We start from the raw sequence: 25,009 nt of genomic DNA on the forward strand, positions 1-25,009 counted from the left end.
ATTTTGATCAAAGGATAGTTTTCGACTTAATACTTATAACTTTAGTCATAGTTCAGGGGTTAACATGTGGTTTTGCAGCAGTTGAAAGTCCAAATTGCTCAACCATCTAGTTATATCCAGGTTGACAAAGAATGCTTTTTTATTTGATGTTTTTGTTTCTTTGTACCATTTAGTTTCATTTTAAACACAACTAACCACTTCATGGGTTAGTGGCATTTATTCCCCTGTACTAAATTTTATTTTCCCTTGGGTGATAAAAGTTGTGACTTTTGTTGATTAGACTGGACAGCAGAATTGTTGGGATAAAAATTTTAAGGAAATCTTTGTGTAACATAATAAACTCTCAGACCTGAACCTGTGTTCTCATGCCTGTCAGCATGAGGTTTTACCATGACATCAAGCAAAGGCCCCTACAGTAACAGAAATATAGAGAATATAAATTTCTCTCTTGGGAGTGGTTTAAGGCCCATCTACCCCCTGAAATTGGTGGGACTTCGAAACACTGTGTATAGGGGTGTATCGGAGGGGTCCCGATATGACACTATTGGTGTATACACCCCGATACATGATGGAATTTTAATCCTTGGCCTTTTGTTCTTTTCTAAGAAGATATTTTATTAGGATGAATAAATGAACAACATTTGCAAATTGGAGGTAGGGATTACGAATTTAAGATCTAACATGGATTTGTTTGATCTTGCCTCAAGGGGCATCGCAATTTGGTATGAAGGTGGCTCGTTGGTTAAAGAATGCAAAATGTTTTGCATCACATTAACTATTTGAAGTAATGTAATTGGGGAAAAAGAGAGATTGAGGGTTTTGCATGCTTGAATATAGAAGAAAAACAGTCCAAAAGAATGAGAGGACTGATTTAAAAGGTGTGAAAGCAAGGTATATATCGACAGCAATGAGAGAAGAAGAGTTCGGCTGTAATAGGGTTTTGGAGAAGAGTTGTTCAATCCTCTCTCCCTTCCCTAATCTTTTCATTAAAAATAATTACAAATTTTCTGTAATTACAAGTAGGCCCTTAATTGGGTGATTAACTAGTTAAACAAGAAACATAAAGAAATATAAAGGTCCATTAACAAAAAGAATAGAAACATAAAGAAATAAGAACAGCCTATGGGCCATTCGGCCCATCCTCTCTTCACTCCCCCTCAAACTAAGCATAGATGTCAATCATTCCCAGCTTGCCACTGTCATGTTGTAGCTTGGCCTTGGAGATTCCCTTGGTAAGACTGTTACTGTTCTTCAGATGTAATGAATGGTAGACAAACTTCTCTAGAAGCCACTCTTTCTCTAATGAAATGTCTGTCAACTTCAATATGCTTAGTCTTATCATGTTGCACCAGATTGTGGACAATGTTGATCGTGGTCTGATTATCACAATATAGCATCAATGGCTTATCATACTCAACACTTACTTCCTCCATTAGGGATTGAAGCCAAAGTAACTCAGAAACCCCATGAGCCATAGCCCTGTACTCGGCCTTAGCTGAAAATCTAGCAGCAATAGATTGTTTCTTGCTTCTCCAAGAAACAATATTACCTGCCACCATGCTACAATATCCCGAAGCTGACCTCCTATCATCAATGTTGCTTGCCCAATTAACATCTGTATAAGCTTGCAGTTATATATGACCATGCTTAGCAAAAAGAATGCCCTTTCCAGGAGTACTCTGTCAGAGTTGATTCGAAAGTCAGAAAAGAGAGAGAGAGAGAAGAGAACACAGCCGAATGGTGGGTGTGACACCTTGTGTTAGTCGACACCCTAAAAGATATATTTATATTAAAAGGTAAAAGGACAAATTTACCCTTAATGTACAAGAGAAAGAGAGTACAAAGAATAGTTGTACAACAAAGAAGAGTAAAAGTACAAAAATATCCCTATGGCTAGATTTCACAATCTCTACATACTCTTCAAGGAACATAAAATCCGCTCTGCTACTGCCATATGAGTGTCTTTGGGAGCATGCATGAACTACCTAATGCAGCTAACAACATATGCAATGTTAGGCCGAGTCATATAAAGATATAGCAGTTTCCTTAGTAACCTTTGAAACACTCCCTTATCTTTCAACAGTTCTCCATCAAAGGCGGAAAGTTTGTGACTCATATCAATAGGAGTAGCCACTGGTCTTGCACCCATTTTGCTTGTTTCAGAGAGCAAGTCTAGCACATACTTGCGCCGAGAGATAAAGATTTCATCCTTAGACCGAGCCACTTCAATACCAAGGAAATACCTCAACTCCCCCAGATCTTTGATCTCAAACTTTGTATGAAGGAAGGATTTAAGATCATCAATCCCTGTCACATAGTGCCAGTCACTACAATATCATCAACATAGACTATGAGATATACCACCAATGAACCTCTCCTCTTCACAAAGAGGGTATGATTAGACTGAGTCTGTATGTAACCAAAGTTAACAAGACCAGCCCTAAACCTTTCAAACCACACCCTAGGCGACTGTTTGAGCCCATAGAGAGACTTTTTCAACTTGCACACTTTTCCCTCAATGTCTGTGCCATACATCCCTGGTGGGAGGGACATATAAACCTCCTCATGTAATTCTCCAATCAAGAATGCATTTTTCACATCCAAGTGATAAAGAGGCCTATCTGAATGAGTTGCCAAAGATAGCAGAATCTGCACAGATGTCATTTTCACAACAGGAGCAAAAGTCTCCAAATAGTCAATCCCATAAGTTTGTGTATAGCCTTTCGCAACCAATTGAGCTTTGTACCTCTCAATAGAGCCACCAACATGATATTTGATGGAATATACCCACTTACATCCCACTAACTCTTTCCCTTCAAGCAAATCAACCACTTCCCATGTGTCATTCTTGTGTAGAGCCTCTATTTCAGTTCTCATAGCATCATTCCATTTTGGAATAGTAAGAGCTTTTGATACAGACTTGGGTATAGGGTTAGAATTAAGAGAAGAAAGCCATAATATGAAGGAGAAAAAAGGCCATAGGAAAGATGTTTGGAAATGCAATGTGTAGTACACTTCTGTTTACCTTTCCTAATAGCAATAGGGACATCAAGATCTGGGAAGGGAGGCTGGCTGCAAGGGGGTGGTATCAGTACCTGTTGTCTCTTTAGTAACTGGAAGTGTAGGAGGCTCGTGTGATGTAGAGGAAACAATTTGCTCACTCCTGGTCCTTTGCCACTGGTACTACCTGTGATTAAAAAGAGGACAAGGAGGTAATGGAGGAGGAATAGGAATATTGGAAGGAGTAGGTGATGATTGTTCCCCCCTTGTCTCATTAGGAATAGAAGGAAACTCAAGTGGAGACTCAACAAGGACAGGAAGGGGGAGTGCAAACAACTGTGACAAATGCTCCCTTTGTGAACAATGCTCCCCTCGAGATGAACCATAGAAAGGAGTGGACTCAGCAAAAGTAACATCCATTGAAACATAACGAGTCTAGGTTCTAGGATCAAAATAGCAATAACCCTTCTGTGTGGAGGCATAACCAAGGAAGATGCACTTATGGGCCTTTGGTTCAAATTTATGTCTCTGGGTACTAGAAATGTGTACATAACAAGTGCAGCCAAAGACACGAAGGGGAATAAAAAAAGGTCCTTATCTGGATAAAGGTGGTTAAAAGCGGACTTAAAGCCCAACACTCTGAATGGCATACGATTGATTAGGTAGGTTGTAGTGAGAACAACGTCCCCCCAGAAGTAGTTGGATTGCCCCGAGGAGTTGGAGGAGGAGGCTGCACTCTCATGCTGATCATCCTCCCATACTTCTCATATTCTGCCTTCATAACAGCTAACTACTCAATAGCAGTCCTCTCATTTGTGAAACACCTGTCATTATCTGAGACTGTGGCTGTGTTGGCACTTCCTGACTTATCATTATCAGCCTTCTTTTGAAAACGAGGTGGAAGAAGTTCTGGATGTAGTTTCCAACATTTATCTTTTGTATGTTTGGGTTTCTTGCAGTACTCACATATAACCTCCTTCCTTGAACCACCTGAACTACCTATAGTCATCTTAGGTTTGAGTCCCATATTAGCAAAATGGTCATTTGGGATAGTCCCTTGAACTTGGACCAGCCTCCTGCTCTTTTCACTGCTCACCATGGCATAAGCCTAAGACAAAGATACATTATCCTTAGCTCGGATATTCTATCTGGTAATATCAAACTTTGGAATCAAAGACCCTATTCCTCTCAACTAATTTTCTGTATGTCTGAACATCGTTTGTGCTTTCCCAAACAACTGTTTCCATTAGATCTATCTCTTGCTACAAGGATTTCAGCATTGAGAAGTATACTGCTAAAGGTCTCTCCCCTTGCCTTAGATTATTCATATCACTCCTTAACTTATATGCCCTGGCCACATTTAGTTTTTGTGAATAGGTTTCAGCAACACTATCCCATATTTCCTCAGCTGAGGTCATCCATAAATAGTGTTGACTAATTTGTGGTTGCATCGAATGAACTAACCATCCAATAATTGTGTAATTCTCTTGCAACCATTTCTCATAAGATGGTTCATCTTTCGGTGGTGCTTTCTTGCTCCCGGAGATATACCCCTACTTGCCTCTACTACAAACATGTATCTTTACTGATTGTAACTATGCTAGATAGTTAGTCCCATCGAGCTTGACTGTGGTCACAACCAATAAAGAGTCTACAGGTGCTCCCGGAACCTGTCCGGACTCTGCGCCAAACTTATTCTCAACTCTAGAGACATCTATCTTTCTCAAACAACTCCAAAAGAACTTCAAACAACTTCAAATGATAAAAAAGAAGACAGGAAAAAGCAGACAACAAGTACCAACCTCTATGAAGTCTTTTTTGCCAACTGCGTCTCACCTGGAACTTGAGAGAAAAAGAAAATTGCAGCCACTCCCTGTAGGCTTCACAGATCTGCACAAGACTTGGATTGGTCTTCAAGATAAAGAAAGAGAACCCCTTCAGTCACTGAGTGCCAAGGTGAAACTCCCTGTGGGGCCCGCAATCAGAATTCTTCAGTTGATTAGGGTTTTGGGCAAAAAACTCCAAGGACTGTCAAAATAATGGACAAGACAACTTCCTTTTCTCGAAAAGACCACTACCAACTGGGCTGAATACTTTCTTCAATTACTCATTTGGTTCAGCTCTCCATACACACTGTGTATGGGAAGAAAAGGGAAAAAAGAAGAAGAAAAGAGCCCACTCTGATACCAAGAAGAAAAACAGTCCAAAAGAATGAGAGGACTGATTTAAAAGGTGTGAAAGCAATTTAGATATCAGCAGCGAAGAAAGAACAAGAAGAAAGAAGAAGAAGAAGAGTTCGGCTGTAATAGGGTTTTGGAGAAGAGTTGTTCAATCCTCTCTCCCTTCCCTATTCTTTTCATTAAAAATAATTACAAATTTTCTGTAATTACAAGTAGGCCCTTAATTGGGCGATTAACTAATTAAACAAGAAACATGAAGAAACATAAAGGCCCATTAACAAAAAGAATAGAAACATAAAGAAATAAGAACAGCCTATGGGCCATTCGGCCCATCCTCTCTACAAATATATTTTATATGTTTGGTTTATATTTTTAAATTTCCATTTTAATATGTTTTACATGTTATGTTCATGTCTTTTACTTTTAAATAATAGGTTTTTGAAAATATTTATTTGGAAAATAATTTCATATTTTAATTAATAGTATCTTTAGTATTGAATTTTTTTTTGTTTTTTTGAAAACCTTCATTTTTACGCCTTGCTTCAGAACAATGTTTTAAAATGTGGAGGCGTGACATGAGGCGTTCCACTACCTAGAGGTGTGAGGCGTAGTTCAAAATGTAAGAGGCATAAGCCTCCCAAACACAAGGAGGTGTAAGCCTCCTTAAGAGGAGAGGGAAGAGGGGGAAGGAGGAAGGGGAGGAGGAAGAAGAGGAAGGGGGATCTCATTTTTCTTTATTTTTCTGTTTTTTTATACGAGATGTGCATGAGGGGCATGGGGCGTATGCCTCTAGCACGTCTCACGAAAAAAGCATGTGAGGCGTACACCTCAGAGGTGTCAATGCCTCTGGCATATGCTTCATGGTGCTCTTGGATACTATTATATTCTTATTAAATTATTCAGTTTGTGAGTTAAAATATTAGTTTCTTTTTTACTATTTTCTTATTTTTCTGGGTTCACTCAACATGTATACTGTCTTGAACCCTAAAATACTTCAAAACCTGAAGTGATAAGCAAGAAAGAACTAAAAGTTTTGTCTACCCAAGAAATTATTATTATTTATTATCATCATAATCATTACCATTATTATTATTTTCTTCTTTTTCTTCTTCTTCTACGACAAAAATAGAGACTGAGCCCCTCTATTTTTTGAATTTTTTTTTTCTATCTTCATTTTTTCATGAATATGTTGATCTTCTATTTTTAAATGAAGTTATACATTTTTTTATGAAGATTATTTATCAAAAAAAAGATTATAGACAAATAATAGTGAAAGATGGTTGTTGTTATGAAACCAAGGGAATTACCCCAGTATACATGGTTTTTATTCAAAAAACCATCACCTAGGTGACTATCAACAAGGTGCTCCCTGTCACCTAGCCTCGCCTTGATGCCTTGAAAACTATGGAAAATAGATAAAGCATGGAATTTTGATGACAAGGTATCACCTCATACAAAGCACAAGGTCCTTAAAAAATGCCACCCCTAACTGACAAGGATCAATAAATTCAATCCATCACAACTACTTGGACAAACACAGAATACAACCGACAAAACACAAGAAGATACTACCATGACCGATCCAACCCATAGCAACTGCAAGAACCTCACCACCTTATCCAGTAATTCATTTCAATGTTCAGCTAACCCTTCTTCTACCTGAACTAATTTTCCCTCCCCAAAAAACCTTTCATGACTGAGAAGCTCTCCAATTCCTCACCTCATGCGAGCCTTCAATTAGCAAAGCCAAATAAGTAGGCCGTTGGCATGGTTTCTTCCCAATTTTATGCTTCATAGGTAACCGTAATCAGCTGGATTAAATAATTGACTCCAGACAGTATAATCACTGTATATAATCCTTCAAATCTTTCATTTACAAGGGAGCAAATCAGTTGAATTATACAACTAGGCTGTAGATAGTGTACTTCCCATGTTCTTCAGTGTTTTCAATCTTTAGTTGAAGCTATAGCCCATATTTTTTTTTTTGATAAATTGCTATAGCCCATAATTTGCCAAGCTGAATCTGTAGATTTATTTTTTGTTCTTTCTACTATCACTTTTATATTCATCTTCCTTTTGGGTAAAATGTAGCAGAAAGTATTCTGCTTCATGTATATGAGTGGGAGAAGTGGAGGAGGATACCATAAATTTTTTTGTATAAAAGGAAAGGGATGAAAAGCTGCCAGAATGGAAAAGAAGAAATGGTTTGTTTTTCTTTTTCCTGAAGTCCTTTAGTAAACTTGTAAAAAAAAGTTCTTTTGTAAACTTCTATACAAATTTTTTTCTTTTGCATTTTTAGTGGACATCCCAATCTATGTGGGTATTTCTCTCCCTCTCTTCTTTCTTCTGAGTTGTTTTAGTACAGCTGGATGCCACAGCCCCAAAAAGGAAGACAAACAGAATATATCTGAAGATTAAATGAGTCTTTCTTCTTTTGCATTTTCCTTCTGCCTGCATCTTTAATCTTTTCCTTTTATAAGAAACTGCTGGATTACTCACAATTATTTGTTCTGATATCCAGTGTCTGATGTATTTATATCATTACCCTGATATATGGTATGACTATGCTACGTGGCATGCAAAGACTGGTTCAATAGATTCTGCAATTAAGGTATTTCAGCGAGCTTTGAAGGCTTTACCTGGTAAGTGTGATTCTTCTTTTCCTTTGTGCCTCACTTTAATTTTTAGACATGTCAGTTTTAAATAAGTTTTTTCCTTTTATTGATCAATCAATTGGGCTCTAAAAAATTTATCCTAGCTATATGGTTAGCTCCATGAATTCTTTTATTCCATAGTTCCTCTATTTAGGGCCATATACTCTCTCAAGTTGTGTGTTCAGGCATAGATCCTTTCCGACTACCTCAATTCTTGTATTGCCATTCATTGATTTGACTATTAATAGACATGGTTTGAAATGTTGGTGTCAGTGGAAATATCAGTCATCCAAACATAAGAAACATGTTAGAAATGTTGGAAATGTCGTATGAAATGTCGTAAACATTATAGACATGGTGGAGTGGAAACATTGTGAAATATGCAGAAATATAGAATGGAATTTTATAAAATGTTAAAAGAAGCATAGGCACACCCTTTTAAATTATGAGCTTGTTCCAAAACATCAAATAAAGCTAGGAAGCTAAGGTTAATAGGCAAAACAATAAGCTGCAAAGTTGTCTTGTAAACTTCAAGAGTCAAAATTCCATAATGGAGTAAGTTCAAGCAAAATTTAAACTCATAGAAACTGCAAGTTGTTCTAGTAGATCACCAAATAATTTATTACACTAACAAAAACAAAGATTTAACTTCATGTCTGAAAAGAATTTTGAGCTGGCACAAAGTGATAATCATGTCCATTACGTGGGCAATAATACTTCTACTCCACATATCTACAATATTGTTCCCACATGTGCTCCGCATAGTATTGGTAGTTTTTACTGAGGAATATGTTGATTCCAGTAATATTTTGTGATGGTACCAATGTAAATGGAAATATGGCATAGAAATATTTATTTCAACAACTAATTATCAAAAAACAATATTTACTTCAACAACTAATTGTCAAAAAAAAAAATATTTACTTCAACAACTAATTGTCAAAAAAAAAATATTTACTTCAACAACTAATTGTCAAAAAAAAAAAATATTTACTTCAACAACTGGGGTAAGTTTTGAATCCCACTCCTATTCATTCAAATTTACAAATGACATAAAATGGGGTCTCTCCCTCCACTTGAATAAATTTTGGGTTGAAAAACTAGAGGCTAGTTCTTATGATTGACGCCCATGAGGTTGTGTTGCACTCAATGTTCTGAAAATTGTAATCATATATATATATATATATATATAACAAAACTTTCATTAATCAAACAGGATAATTAATTACACGGGGGCGGGGGGGGATAAACTCTCTTAACTCCCTAGCAGAGGCAAGAGCCCCCAACTGAACTTTATTTCCTTGTCCTTAACCAGCCATCTGAATTTTCTCCTTTCATTGTTGTAGTTCCATAAACCAGCCTTGTCTTCTTGCAGCCACCCTACCACCACCTCTGAATCCCTTTCAATTGCAAGCCTTCTAATGTTCATTTCCTTTGCTCTTTGGGTACCTTCCAAGACTGCAAAGATCTCAGCCCTAAGAGAGTCACCAACCCCAATTGGGCCTGAGAACAGAGCTGAAACAGTGCCATTCTCATCCCTAAATACACCCCCAATGCCAGACTGCTCAGGATTCCCTCTACTACTACCATCAAAGTTCATCTTTATAAATCTAGTGGTGGGAGGAGTCCAAGACAGACTTAGACTCGTTTTGACATGGGCACAGCTAGCGATCTCTTTCCATTTCCTCAGCAGATCATCTGCAGTAAAACCTGTAAATAGGTCCGAGAATTTCAGCCACTGAACGACCTTAATGCGAATCAGCTCTATCAAAATTTTGACACTTTCTTTCTTTTAGAGAAAAGTCTTGAGTTCCTTTCTTCCCAAACTGACCAGCACACCGCAGCCCTTAGGCATCTCCACATAATCCTGCCCCTCTGTAGATGCCACATGAAAAAAGAAGAGTAAAAGAGGCTTTGCACATCCATAGGGGGGTTCCACCCAAGCCGAAATAGGGAAAAGGCCCATTCCCAAATAGTTTTGGCAAACCGACAAGAAATCAAAAGGTGAAAACCAGTATCCCCATAAGCTTTACTGAGAATACACCTATGAGGGGATAAACATGTCTTGGGTCTCTTTCTTTGAAGCAGATCACTAGTGTTGATTCTATTCAGAAATGATTCCCAACAAAAACTCCCAACCCTAGGAGGAATTGGCTTGCACCAGGTCTCTTTAATAGGGAAAGATAACCCTACGGGGTTGTCTGGCTGCGTCAAGACTTTAAAGAAGGCGGCACAAGAGAAGGAACTTGAGGGGGTGGGGGTCCAAATTTTAGTGTCTTCCTTTGTGGGGTCCAAGAACATTTTCAAGAATACCTAGGAGAGCCAAAGTGCTGTTCAGGTCTATATCTCTAACAGTCCTTATCAAACCTAGATTTCATCCAAACCTAGAATTTGAGGATGAAGGGACAATGAAGGAAGATATGGGCTCATTTTTAAGGTCAGAGGGAGCATACAAAGACAGAAACTGGTCATTCAATGGGGAATTCCCTACCCAAGTCTGTTCCTAGAATTTTATGAGGTTGTTTGAGTTTAAATCATACCTGATCGAAGGGGAAAAGATAGGTAACATGTCATGGATGGCTTTCCAAGGTGAAGCACTTGTAGTCCTTGCCAGAATTCTAGCATCGCATCCATTATCCTCCAACCCATGAATGCTCACAACTATTTTAGCCTACAATTTCTCCTTCTCTAAAGATAATCTCTATAACCATTTCCTCAGTAAAGCCACATTCCTTTTCTAATGTTCCTAATCCCTAAACCTCCTAAGCTTTTGCTTCTAACCACCACCTCCCGCCCCACTCTATGGTCCCTCTTCTTATCTCCTGGCTTCCACAGAAAGTATCTCGTCATCTTTTCCAAACTATTAGACACCTTTGCTGAAATCTTGAACACTGATATGTAGTAGATGGGTAAATTGGCTAGGGTAGCCCTAATTAGTTTGATCCTCCCACTAAGAGAAAGATAGTTCTTTTTTCCAGGAAGCAAGTCTCTTCTCAAATCTTTCTACCACTGGATTCCAAAAACTATCTCTTTTAGGGTTGTCTCCCAAAGGTAAGCCTAGATAGCGTAAAGGTCAACTTGATAATGCACATTCCAATAGCTCCACACATTCCCTGATCTCCCCATCCTCCATGTTTACTCCCATTACACAACTCTTCTCAAAATTCACTTTAAGGTCGGGCATCTATTCAAAGAGTTATATTACCATTTTCAAGTTCCTGATCCATCTCAAATTTCCACCTTCATAGAAAAGTATCGTGTCATTTGCAAACTGTAAATGGATAAGTGGGATCTCCTCCCTTCCTAACCTCCAACCTCTTATTAAGTCCCTTGAATCTGCTTTATGAATGAATTGTCTCAGAACATTAGCAATCAAGGTAAACAAGAAGGGAGAGAGTGGATCTCCTTGTCTTATTCCCCTTATGGCTGGGATGAAGTCTACCACTGTCCCATTTACCAACACAGAGTAATGACAGTTCTTGACACAACCCATGATCCATATCATCCATTTACACCATCTTTCCCCAAACCCAAAATTATCCATCACTTCCTTCAAAAAGGACCAATCCACCAAATCATAAGCTTTTTCTAGGTCGAGTTTGCACACCAGTCCCTTCTTTTTGACCTTTTTAAAAATTTTCCATACTTTCATTGGCAATTAATATTTGATCAACTATACAGATTGTTTACCAAACTTATTGGTTTGAAATCTTTTGGATGAGAAGCATCCTTCTTCTTTGGGATTAGAGCAATAAAGGTGGAGTTCAGCGCAGGATTAATTATTCCCCTCCTATGAAATTCATCAAACACTAGCATTAGATCTCTCTCTAAGATTTCCCCACAATCTTGGTAAAAGGCCATTGTGAAACCATCTGGGCTTGGAGCTTTTGTTCTCTCCATAGAAAACACAACTTCCTTTATTTCCTCCACTTCAAACCTCCTTTCCAACCTTTTCCTATTTTCTGCCTCTAAATCTGGCCAATCCAACCCTTCTAACCATACCCTCCCAATTAAAGGCCTTTTGAAAATGGATTTAAAGTGATCAATAAAGGGCCTTTGCTATCTCATCTTGGTGGGTCAAAATTGACCCCACAACTTCCAATGTTGAGATGGAGCTCTGTCTTCTCCTACCATTTGCCACCATATGATAGAAGCCAGTATTTCTATCTCCCCCTTCAACCATTTGCAGCGAGATTTTTGTCTCCAGATAACTTCCTCCTTATATAGACAATCCTCCAGCTGCCTTCTCAATTCCCTTCTTTGTTCCTTGTCTCCCTCTTCACATCCTCCCCTTTCCTCTTTCATCAAGTTCTCAATCTGATCCATCAAATTTCTCTTTCTTTCTTCTAGTCTGCAAAACTCCAATATGTTCCACTCCCTAATCTTTGCTTTCAAGAATTGGAGTTTCTTATGGAACCTCATTCCTTCCCACGCCACTGAAGGATTACACTGGTCCCACCCATAGTTGTCAAGGCGCCCTTTGAGGCTTGCCTTGCCTAATCTCCAAGCAGCTTTGTACTATGTATTGTAAAATACTTTTTTATTCTTTATTTTTTGACATTATAATTATAAAATAGGCACTATTAAACTAAATGTTCATTTTGTGTGTTTATATACTAATTTCTTTTTATTATTTTCTTATTGTTGGGGTTTTATCAATACAAACATTGCTAATGCTCTATTGAACCCTCAAAGACTTTAAAACCTGAACCAATAAGTAAGGGAGAACTTAAAATTTTGTATACTATTACTACTACTATATTTTTTTAATTTTCTTTTCCTTCTTTTTCTTCTTATGAATATGTTGATTTTCTATATTTGATCATGAATTCTATACTTTTCTTATGAAAATTATGAATAATTATTAAGGAAATATGGCTATGGTACCTAGGGAACTTCCCTAGGATCTATGCTTTCTACATAAAAAAATCCATCGCCGAGGCGCCCACCTAGGCGACAAGGTGCCCCCCTGATGCCCAACCTCGCCTTGGTGCCTTGAAAACTATGGTCCCGCCATTCTCTGATTTTCTTAGTGAATCCTGGGTGTAGTAGCCACATGTTCTCAAATATAAACAGAACAGGTCCTCCACTCCTCCTTTCCTCCTTGCAAATCGCTATGGGCCAATTATCAGAAGTCTGTCTAGGAAGTGCCCTAGATGCTAAACTCCCCTAGTGTTCTTCCCAATCTGTTGAGAATAGGAACCTATCCAATTTTGAGCAAATCGGATTCACCCTCTGATTAGGGTTATTAGTTTTTTCTATGAACCTAACCACATTAAAATCCCCGCCCAAACACCAACGCCCTTCCCATAGTCCCCTAACATCACCCAATTCCTCCCACAGTTCCTCCCGTAGTTCAATGATATTGAGTATTTACCAATTAATTCCTCCATTCCCACAAGCACATCCCTCTTCCACATTGTTACAATTCCTCCTTAGGATCCCCAAGATGGAGCAGCCACCCAATTGATCCCCCTAGCACCACATCTGGGTTATACCTCTTAATCACCTCTTTGATCGTTGCTCTTTCCCTTGCACTCCCCAAACCCCTCACATTTCAGCTAAGAATCCTCATATTAACCTTTTCCTTTCTCCCCTCCTACTACTAGCCTTTACTTCACCCCTTTCCTCCTATCTCCTTCACTCCAAATTGCTTGTCACCTTCCACGTCTCTTTTCAGCCTCTCTACTTCACTCAATTTCCTCTTAAACAGTAAGGAGGTTTGAGTTGCAAATCATATGATGAATTGTATTGTACATCATAAGATTTTATTTTTTTATTTATCTAAGAGTTATCAAAAATATAAAAAGTAGAAATTCTATAAAATGGTAAAGTGTCTTTGCACCGACTTTCAGCCTATACTCATCATATAAGTATGTAGTAATGGTGAGGAAAGACCAGAACTGCTCTCTAATTTCTGTTGCTTCCTCAAATATTAGATATATTGACAATTAAGGCTTAAAGAATACTAAGGCAAAGGGATTGAACATAGAGAAAATGTATGCATGTGATAATAGAATTATTCAGGAACAAGTGTGTTATCTTCTGAGTCAACCAGGCGTTCATGTGTATATGAACTGAATAATTCAAGAATAATCATAAAGTTATTCTTATTCGTGTTACATAGTCCTTGATGTGTATATGTAACCATGCTGAAAGCCATAACATTTTTGGCAATCTCAGAATGGGGTGATAATGATGATTATTTGGTTTCTGACATTATAAGTAGACCAAAAAAATAAAGTATTAGATTCCATTAGAGAACACTCTGTATCATACTGAGATAGCCATAAAGGAGAACCAATTTCAACAACTAAAGAGTCATTGGTGCTAAAAGTACTGAGATTAACCAAAAAATATTACCATCAAAGTTCAGTTTTAGAACAAATAATCAAAGAGAAAGTGCTAAATTTTGTTACCTAAATCATCACATAAAGATTAAAAAAATATACACATTGGAAAAGTGGAAGAAAAATGTGAAATGGAGCCTCTTCTTTCATGTAACACAAAGGTCCCTAATGCATTTATCATGTTGAAACAGAGGAGAGGAACATGGGCCTGAATCCCTGTTCTCAAAGCATAAAAGAATGAGACAAAATGGGAGCAGAGTTCAAAGCACAAAAAAAGAAAAAAAAGAGAAGATGGGGCGCAGCCCCATCCAAGCATAAAGGAAGAAGATGCTTAAAAAAGTGAATTTACCTATTTGGTGACTGACATTCACACCCCTCGAGTTGGCCATTTCTCAGTGTTGGCCCCAGCTCTGTGGGGTCTTGGGAGGGGTGGACTTGATGCAGACCTAAAATTTGGCCTTTTTTGCACAAATTCGTTTCTCTCAGACTCAAAATCACATTCTCGCACATGTCAGCCAGCCTGAAATTTTACCATTACTATTTGAAACACTGTTCACATAAAATTACCTGATTTAACTTCAATTCATGATTGATGACTCGATTCAACTATGTGCTCATAAATCATATTACCCCCAAAAGTGATTTGATCGTGTAATTTGAACATTTCTAGCTGCAACTTGATTTGAATCACCTGGAAGGGCCTAAATGTTTAATACCATTTTTACTTTTTTGTTAGATTCTGAAGTTCTGAGGTATGCATATGCAGAACTAGAGGAATCCCGTGGAGCTATTCAGGTATAGGAAGTATGATATATTCCATTTTTTTGCATTTTTTTTGGCATTGTTGGCTTTTCTTCCTTTTGCTTTTTGAATTTTATTGTCTTTGGAATTGGCTTTCTGCAGCCTGCAAAGAAGATATATGAGAGCAGTTTGGCTAATGCTGTCAATGCAAATGCACTGGCACACATACAAGTAAGCCATGTTTGCTTTTCTATGACTTTTTGCATGCATTGAATAACTGCAAGTCTGCAACTATTATTTAGTGGGTTGGTAAAAGTGCTGAGCTCTTGTCTCTCTGAGGGGGCTACATTGTACATTTGCTCAACTTGTAGGTTGGATGAAGAGAGGAATTGGGGGGGGGGGGACTGGGGAGTTGTCCTTGGCTTTACTGGCATTGTGAAGGGGATGCTAGATCTCTAGTAGAGAGATTGAAGTGTAACAACCTCTGGGTTGTGTTCCCATCTCTGGTTTTCTTTTGATTTGCGCTGTTCAGGTGAGACCTATTCTATACCTAAGACATGGAAAGTTTGAAGTTTGAACATGTGCATTTAGGAATGTTTATTGATTCCACTTTTTTTTTTTCCGTCTATTATTATAGATGCATTTAATTACTAGTATCATGTTATATGTTTTTTTCTTAAATTCTCAATATATGATGTTGACTCTGCAGTTTATCCGTTTCCTAAGAAGAACTGAAGGAGTTGAAGCTGCTCGCAAGTACTTCTTAGATGCCCGCAAATCCCCGAACTGTACATATCATGTCTATGTTGCATACGCTATGATGACATTTTGTCTTGATAAAGACCCAAAGGTCATATGGTATTTAACTTCATTTTGCTTGTATTGTCAAAGTTATTTTCAATCTTTTCTCTGGATACATGTCATTGCTAAACCTGCATCAGAAATTGTAGTAGAAATCAGCAGAAATAAAAGTTGTAAGAAAAGGAAGAGAATGAAGAAGAGGTTTTGTGAAAGAGAAAGAAGAGAAAGATGGGAGAAAGAGAAGAGAGATCAATAATACTGGTTGGCCCTCTCTCATTAACTTTTATGCTTAAAGAAAAAACACATACAATGTCCAATCTACCCTTGATGGGGCGGGTACTGCTAACAACTTAAAAATAAACAAACAAATCAAACAAATAACAGGAAACACTCAGCACTCCCCCTCAAGTTGGGAGCAGTGTAGTTAAAGTCTTATGATTTCCGATACAATTCACAATTTGAATCATGAGTCCAAAGGATTTCGATTCAAATCTTATGTCTGAATCATTTTCTACAAAAATCTTACGATTTTTATTTGAATCCTATGATTTGATTCATAAATCTTATGATTTACGTGATTCTTGCAATTCATTGTGATTCGAATCAATTCAATTAAGAATTAGTTCTCTACTTTGTCGTTTTGTTTATTTATATTTAGTTTTTTTCAAGGGCGACTTGTTTTAAAGGCCTTACTAGAAATTGATTTATATATGCTATTTAAGAGCCTATATTGAGTTTATTTTCTATTATTTGTTGGATAAAGAGACATTATATGTGATTATTTGTCTTTCAAGTCAAACTTGATTGTATCATCTTAGACTTATATTGTAGAAGTAGTGAATTTTATTGGTTTAGGTACAAATATTTTAGATATGACTTAAAAATAATGTAGAACATTAAATTTTTTGAGCATTATCCACATTTTATATATATATATATATATATATAGCATTTTAGCATTATCCACATTTAATTTTTTGAGAAGTTTGTAAAAATAGAAATAATTTTGCGATTTACAATATGATTCACGAATCACGATTCGATATGATTCAACATTCTCTATGATTTATGATATGATTACGATTTTTAGAACATTGGTTGAGAGTAAATGTCACACATTCCCAACTAGTGTAGGTCATGTTCAAGCTTGCTCTTTGTAATCCCCTGGGTAAAGACATCAGCCAGTTGTGAGTTAGAAGAGACGTATGGTAGGCAGACTTCAGCTGTTACCCTCTCCTTTATGAAGTGTCTATCAATTTCGATATGCTTTGTCCTATCAGGCTTTATAGTGTTCACAACTCACAACATTCAGCAAAGAATCTACATTCCCTACTGGACCAACTCTGGATTCACTGTTCTGCTTTATTTTGACCATAGTTTGCTCCACTGATCAAGAAATGTCCAAAAACAGCATTTGGAAATCAAACAAAAACGAATGGGATGCAAAAGATGGGATTCACAACACTAGGGAAGTAAAATCTAAGGTTACACACAACCCTACTTGATAGAAATGGAGAAATATCAACTGCTGCTACTAGTGCCTTCAAAATTACCTGCAACCTGGATCGTTCTAAAACTGGTCCATAAAGAAAGCTCCCAAGCCCTGCGTGTCAATTTGATGAGGTGCCCTTGATCCTTGTCATTGATTTTTCTCTAGTCAGCTAGGATTTTTGGCCAAGTCTCCAAATACTATCTTCGGCACCCCAAAACTGATCTGAATCACTCCAAAACCTTTAACCGACCAGGCCACAGCAGTCATACACAGATTCTAATCTAGTGATCCCTAAACTCTTTGTATGGAAGTGTCTATGGCCAAAAGGAATTTTGGCCAAGTGCTCCAAAAACTCTTTACCTGGTCAAATATGCAAGAAAATGTCATAAGTTGCAGACTTGATAGGTTTCTGCATTCTAAGGATTGGATGGAAAGATTTCCCAACCTTTGCCAAGAACTTCGCGCAAGATGTACTTCAGATCATTGGCCTATTTTGCTGAACACAGAAAGAATTAATAAAAGAAAGACCCCTTTTAGACTAGAAAAATTCTGGTTATCTCACAAAGATTTCAGTAAAAAGGTTGCAGAATGGTGGGAAGATTGCAAAGTAGAGGGCTGGGCAGGTTTCAGGCTTCTACAGAAACTAAGCTCTAAAGAGAAACCTGAAAGTTTGGGGGAGAGAGGAATTTGAAGTTCTTGAAGAAGAGAAGAAAAGAGTTCTAATGGAGTTAGAGGAGTTGGACAACAGAGAACAAAATGGGACCCTTGATGCTTTAAACAGTAGTAGAAGAGAAGATTTAAGAAAGAATTGGGAACAACTGATCAGAAGAGAAGAAATTTACTGGAGACAAAGATCAAGAGTGAAATGGTTGAAAGAAGAAGATAATAATTCCAGATTTTTTCACACTTATGCCTCGGGAAGGAGTAGGAAAAACTTCATCTCCAAACTGAAATTGAACCAGAGGGAAGAGGAGAATCCTGAGGAAATTAAGGAATCTTTCCTCTCCTTCTTCAAAAGCCTTTACACCAAGGATAGTAATAACCAGTTTAGTTTGAGCAGATGGGAAGGCACGACTTTATCAGCTGAAAAGAGGGTTTGGTTGGAAAGAAGCTTTGAAGAGGAGGAAGTTAAAAAGGCAGTCTTCAGCATGGATGGAGATAGGGCTCCAGGACCGGATGGTTTTCCCATCTTTTTCTTCCAGCAGTGTTGGGAAATAGTAAAGTCAGATCTCATGGATATTTTCAGGGACTTTCACTGTTCATCCATTGTTAACAAAGGCCTAAACTCAACCTTTCTCTGCCTCATCCCAAAGAAAGGGGGAGTCCTGGAAACTAAAGACTTTAGACCAATAAGCTTGATAGGGAGCATCTATAAAATTTTGGTCAAGGTCTTGGCTAAAAGACTTAAAGAAGTCCTTGAAGATCTAATTTCCCCAAACCAATTTGCTTTCGGAAAAGGGAGGCAGATTGTGGACAGCATTCTAATTGCAAACGAGTGTGTGAAAGATAGAAAAACCTCTGGGAACCCGGCGGTCCTAGTGAAATTAGATCTGGAGAAGGCGTATGATAAAGTGGATTGGGACTGCATTTTAGATTGCTTGAAGATGAGAGGTTTTGGGAGCAGATGGATTAGGTGGATTAAGGGTTGCATTGGTTCTTCTTGGTTTTCTGTGTCGATAAATGGAGAAGCTAAAGGCTACTTTAAGGATAGTAGGGGTCTCAGACAAGGTTGCTCACTCTCCCCCTTTTTATTCACTTTAGTAGTGGACATCTTTAGCTACCTCTTCAATAAGGCTATGCTCCTCAACTTGGTTAAGGATTTGAAGTGGGTAGGGACAAGATTCACATTTCACACTTACAGTTTGCTGATGACATAATTTTGTTCTTGGATGCCTCCATAACCAACATCACAAACACTAAAAGGATAATTGAATATTTTGAACTTGTCACTGGTTTGAGGGTTAATTTTTGCAAAAGTTCTATAGTAGCTCTTGACTCTGTGGAAGTGGAACTTCTGGAGAGCCTCAAATCTTTGTTGGGGTGTAAAGAGGAGAGTCTTCCTATCTCATATCTAGGGATGCCTCTTGGAGGGAATCCAAATCTCTCAAATTTTGGAGACCAGTGGTGGAGAAATGTGAGAAAAAATTTTCATCTTGGAAGAAGTGTTATCTTTCGAAAGGGGGAAGGCTTACTCTCTTGAAGGCCTCCTTCGCAAATATGCTAGTCTATTTTACCTTTCAATCTTCCAGATTACAACCAAAATCAGAAATCAGATTGAGAAGCTTCAAAGGAACTTTCTTTGGGAAGGAGGGGAAAAGAGAAGTCACTTAGTCAGTTGGAAACAAGTTTGCAAGCTTAAAGAGGAAGGTGGCTTGGGAGTTGGGCACTTAAAAGAGAAAAATTCTTCTCTCTTAGGTAAATGACTGTGGAGGTTCTCTAATGAATCCAATGCTCTTTGGACAGCTTTCATCTCAAGAAAATATGGACCAAATGTAAATGGGTGGGATAGCAATCTCCATTTGAACAGGATAAAGTCCACAAATCCATGGAAAGGTATCATTTCCACCCATACTTCTTTCTTTCCTTTATAAGATATAAAGTGGTAAATGGCTCAAATAAAATTCTGGAAAGACCTTTGGTGGGGGAATCTACCCTTGCAGCCTCCTTCCCTAGACTATTAAACCTTACCCTTGACCAAGAAGCTACTATTTCTTCCTACCTTCCAGACCAAACTGTTGAGAAACACCCTAAAGCTTCGACTCAGAAGACCCCCAAGGGATTTGGAAATTTCTGAATTAATAGACTTAATTCAGACCCTTAAAGAAGCCTACATCTCCCCATCCAATTCTGACACCCGAATCTGGACCCTGCAACCCACTGGCGAATTCTCTTCCAAGTCTATGTTCAAGGTTTTGATTGCTGATGACCAACATTCCTCCTTTCCTTTTAAGATCTGGTGTAGCCACATCCCATCAAGAGTTTGTTTCTTTGTTTGGGAAGCTTGTCTCCAGAAATTAAACACTTGTGATCTCTTGCGAAAAAAAGTTTTTGGGAAGATTGTCCATCTCCCCTCATGTTTGTTTTTTATGCTTCAGCTAAGGTGAATCAGTAGATCACATTTTCCTTCTCTGCAAATTCACCCAAAAGATTTGGTTCCATTTCCTGAAAACGGCAGGTTACAGCTGGACTATACCAAAGCATGCTATGGACTTTCTACACCAATGGCAAGGTACAGGTTTAAGTAAAAGGGGTAAAGTTTATTGGCAATTAGTGTTACATGCACTGTTGTGGGGAGTGTGGGATGAAAGGAACAAGCGGCTCTTTGGCAACAAATTCAGCCCCTGGAGGAGCTAATTTCAGACATTTCTTACCTTTGCAACCTATGGACAGTGAACTCAGAACTGTTCAAAGGACTCTCAGTCAATGATCTCGGTAGAGATGCTTACCCCTTTCCATTTCTCCCTCACCTCCATCAATCATCCTCGAGATATCCTGAACCCATCAATGAAGGAAAGATGATCCTAAACTTCGATGGAAGTGCTTTAGGTAACCCTGGATTAGCTGGTATTGGAGGAACACTAAGGGATGAAAGGGGCAACATCTGCTGGACTTTTAGCGGTCCAATTGGTTTGGCAGATTTACAAAGGCTGGAGTAATGGCTGCTCTCACAGGAATTAGAATAATAAAAAGTTTGGGAATCCAAAATATAATCATTGCAGGTGAACTTTGAATACATATAATACAATTTTGACATAAATATTTAAATTCTTGTTTTCTTGCTCCAGAACTTTTAATATATATATATATATATAATACAATTTCTAATTTTAGAAATATGAGTAGAAATAATATTTAAAGCATCCTAAATACATAAATTTAAGATGTAACATGCACATCTGATATGAAATAATTTTCCATTTAAATATGATTTTAATTGAGATTTAAAATATTTATTGCTGAATCATTATTACTAGCATTATGAAAACTAATAGAAAATAATTTATTGTCAAATTCCATAAGCATGTAAAGTATTTAAAAATACTTGCAGCAATAGATGGGCCAGTATATTCATAAAAAAAAGTTGGGCCAGTATGTGGCCATTCAAGTCTTGTAAAACTTAAAATTCTTTTATTTAAAAGTCAATTTTCATCACTAAAATGATCGGTAGCACAAATATAACTCATGCTAAATTTAGAAGTCCAAATATCAGAAGTAATTGCAACTTTAGAATTGTTAGATCTTTGGTATGACTTTAGCAATCACATTTTCAAGGTTTTGCTATGACTAAACTTCTATGATATATAATTGTTAGATCTTTTAAGCTGATCAAATTGCCTGTTGCCATATAATTTATTATGGTATGCAAATTGTTTTATAATATATGATTTTTGGACATGTTTGTGTCATTGTTATCTCCCTGCAGGTTGCACACAATGTTTTTGAGGCAGGACTGAAGAGATTTATGCACGAACCTGGATACATTCTTGAGTATGTTCAATCCTTCAAAGATTTGGTAGACCATTGTCATCAGTAGTCATTATCCTTGCTTGTGCTGTCGCTTTTGCTTTTTCTTGATAAAATTCATTGGATCTCATAATGATACTGTTGTGTATGAGCATTTATTCTTGATAATATTCATTGCTTTGTCCTTACATAACGTTACAGGTATGCAGATTTTTTATGTCGCTTAAATGATGATAGAAATATTAGAGCCTTATTTGAGCGGGCATTGAGCTCACTTCCTCCAGAGGAATCAGTGGAGGTAATTTCTTTTCTGTTTTGTTTTGTTTAAATGTTATCTAAGTTAACCACTGATATTGGTATGGATAAAAGGAATGTATGCATGGAGAAAGAAATCTCTTTCCCAATGATTCCTGCACTCATGTATGTCATAATTCTTTTGTGATTGGAATTTTGGTTACTTTGACTCTCTTTAAAGCTATTTTCTTGTTTATCAGTATATTAGGAATAAAGTCAATTTTCTCGAAGGGTCGGTATTTTTCAGCCTTAATAGTGAAGCTTTAGAATTTTGAGAAATTGAAGTTATGATTATGCCATTTTTCCCTTCAGCCCATTTTTTTAGGGGTCATAATGTGTGTTTTAGGTGGTTTGGTCTCATTAAAGAGGTTATTGAGTTATTGTAGAGAACACTGATGTGGGCCCCACAGCTACGGTCCCACTGTGTTCGTAGGGTAGAAGATGTTCTAGTCTGCTTAGGGTTAGCTGTTGGTCATTTAGTTGTTTCAGTTGTTATTTATTTCAGTCTTATTTTTTGCTCTATTTGTTATGTAAAGACTAAGGGCAGATCTGTCCTTTCCATGTAATGAGCATAACCTATAAATATTAATTAAAGTGGCGGCGGCAGAACATTAAGCTTCTGCTCCTCCTTTCAACTCTTGTGTTCTACTGCTTCTCCTCCCTCTTCCTCTTCTTTCCTCTTACCTTTCTTCTTATTTTCGATCCTGAAATCCATTAGAGTTCAAGACTGATAACAGTCTTGAACTTCTACTAACTGAGACAACTCAATAGACTCAAATAAAGCAGGAAACAGACTCTTTAGAGACCGAAAGGACAAATGACCCAATTGGTTATGCCAAAGCATAACCGAACTCACACTCTGAGAAACAAAAGACATCTTCTCTACTTGCTCTTCCTGACGAGACCTCTCCCCGAGCAGATAAATCCTATTCGTCTTACGGCCAGTCCCAATCACCTTCTTCGTCTCCAAGTCCTGAAAAACACATCGGCCAGGGAAGAAGGTTACTAAAAGAAGATTAGTATCAAGCTTAGGAACGTGCAAAACAGATGACATGGAGATAGTATCTGATAACTTAATGTCACCCTTCCCAAAAATAGGGACCAGGGAGCCATTAACAATAGATACTTTATCCCTACCCAAAGACAAATGGTAAGTAGTAAACAGTGAAGGCAAGCTAGTCATGTGGTCGGATGCACCTGAATCTATTACCCAACAAGGTTCAGTAGTACCTGGAGCTGAGGCATGGTAGGTTGAGGCTCAAGTACCTGAATGTGCGAAGGCAGATGTGGCAGGAGCTGATGGTGACTGCGGTGGCTGAGCTGAACTTCCAACTTCCTTTTCTAACTGTATTAGGGCAGCCCGAACTGTAGCTAAGGTCTCTAAAGGTGTTCCTCTTGTGCCAGATGAGGATGCTGAATCAGTGTTCACGGCCACATGAGCATTGCCCTTCTTGCTTCTCAACTTTGCCGGAACCAGGTGAGGATGCAGTTTCCAACATGTTTTTTTTGTATGTTTGGGTTTCTTACAATGCTCACATACCACATCCTTTTTGTCTTCCTTCCTCCTGTCCTTTTCTGAATCACCCCCTGATTTGGGTTTGACAGCTACAAAGTCATGATGCAACCTCCTTAGTGCACAGTGAAGAGACCAGGAGGAAAGTCATGATGCAACCTCAGCTGCTTACACCTGCCTTGGTAGCTGTCAAACCCAAAACAGAGGGTGATTCAGAGAGGGACAGAAAGAAGGAAGATAAAAGGGATGTGGTGTGTGAGCATTGCAAGAAACCTAAACACACAAAAGAAACATGTTGGAAGTTGCATCCACATTTGGTCCCAACAAAGTTGAGAAATAAAAAGGGTAATGCTCATGTGGCTATGACTACTGATTCAACATCCTCATCTGGCACAAGAGGCACACCATTATAGACCTTAGCTGCAGTTCGGGCTGCTCTAATACAATTGGAGAAGGAAGTTGGCAGTTCAGCTCAGTTACTGCAGTCATCGTCAGCCCCGGCCACATCGACCTTTGCACACTCAGGTACTCGAGCCTCAGCCTACCATGCCTCCGCTCCAGGTACTACTGAACCTTGTTGGGTAATAGATTCAGGTGCATCCGACCATATGACTAGCTTGCCCTCTTTGTTTACTATTTATTACTTATCTTCTGGTAGGGATAAAGTATCTATAGCTGATGGCTCTCTTGTCCCTATTTCTGGCAAGGGTGACATCAAACTGTCGAATACTATATCCTTGTCCTCTGTCTTGCATGTTCCTAAATTTGATACTAACCTCCTTTCCGTTAGTAGTATTACCAAACATTTGAACTGCTCAGTAACTTTCTTTCTTGACCGATGTGTTTTTCAGGACCTGGAGACGAAGAAGGTGATTGGGATTTGGCCGTGAGACGAATGGGATCTATCTGCTCGGGGAGAGTTCTCGTCGGGAAGAGTCAGTGGATAAGAAGTTACTTGTTTCTCAGGTTGTGAGTCCGGTTATGCCAAAGCATAACCGATTGGGTCATTTATCTTTTCGGTCCTTGAAGAGTCTGTTTCCTACTTTGTTTGAGTCTGTTGAGTCATCTCAGTTGAAGTGTGAAAGTTGTGAGTTTGCTAAACATTGTAGAAACTCTTATTCATTGAGTAATAAAAGGAGTAATAGTTCTTTTGATATTGTGCATACTGATGTTTGGGGGCCATATCACATTCCTTCTATGGGTGGGTACAGGTATTTTTTGTTATTTGTTGATGACCACACCCGGTTTTCTTGGGTTTATCTTATGCGTTCACGAGATGAGGTGCCTGCCCTGACCCAAAACTTCCACCAAATGATCCTAACCCAGTTTGATTCCAGGATCAAAGTGCTTAGATCTGATAATGCAAATGAATACTTTGCTAAGCCATTGGCATCGTACCTCCTTAATCATGGGGTTATCCACCAGAGCGCTTGCCCTCATACACCTCAGCAGAATGGGGTTGTAGAAAGGAAGAATAGGCACATCGTGGAGGTGGCTAGAAGTATTATGTTTACCTCCAA

The 25,009-nt window shown here is 38.2% G+C and overlaps 1 protein-coding gene across 2 annotated transcripts in view; it reads left to right on the top strand.

Annotated features, from left to right (window-relative positions):
- The window catches only part of CSTF77 (Tetratricopeptide repeat (TPR)-like superfamily protein), an 86,282-nt gene that overhangs the window by 23,928 nt on the left and 37,345 nt on the right, over positions 1-25,009 (top strand). For both annotated transcript variants that reach the window (XM_010281161.3, XM_010281162.3), the window contains exons 10-15: positions 7,702-7,822; positions 14,921-14,979; positions 15,088-15,156; positions 15,635-15,775; positions 21,642-21,706; positions 21,884-21,980. In XM_010281161.3, the coding sequence (XP_010279463.1) occupies positions 7,702-7,822; positions 14,921-14,979; positions 15,088-15,156; positions 15,635-15,775; positions 21,642-21,706; positions 21,884-21,980 (552 nt within the window). The remainder of the gene's footprint in view (positions 1-7,701; positions 7,823-14,920; positions 14,980-15,087; positions 15,157-15,634; positions 15,776-21,641; positions 21,707-21,883; positions 21,981-25,009) is intronic.

Source organism: Nelumbo nucifera, chromosome 4 (assembly GCF_055504915.1).
Source record: "Nelumbo nucifera cultivar China Antique chromosome 4, China Antique-T2T, whole genome shotgun sequence".
In the NCBI taxonomy this organism is placed as follows: domain Eukaryota; kingdom Viridiplantae; phylum Streptophyta; class Magnoliopsida; order Proteales; family Nelumbonaceae; genus Nelumbo; species Nelumbo nucifera.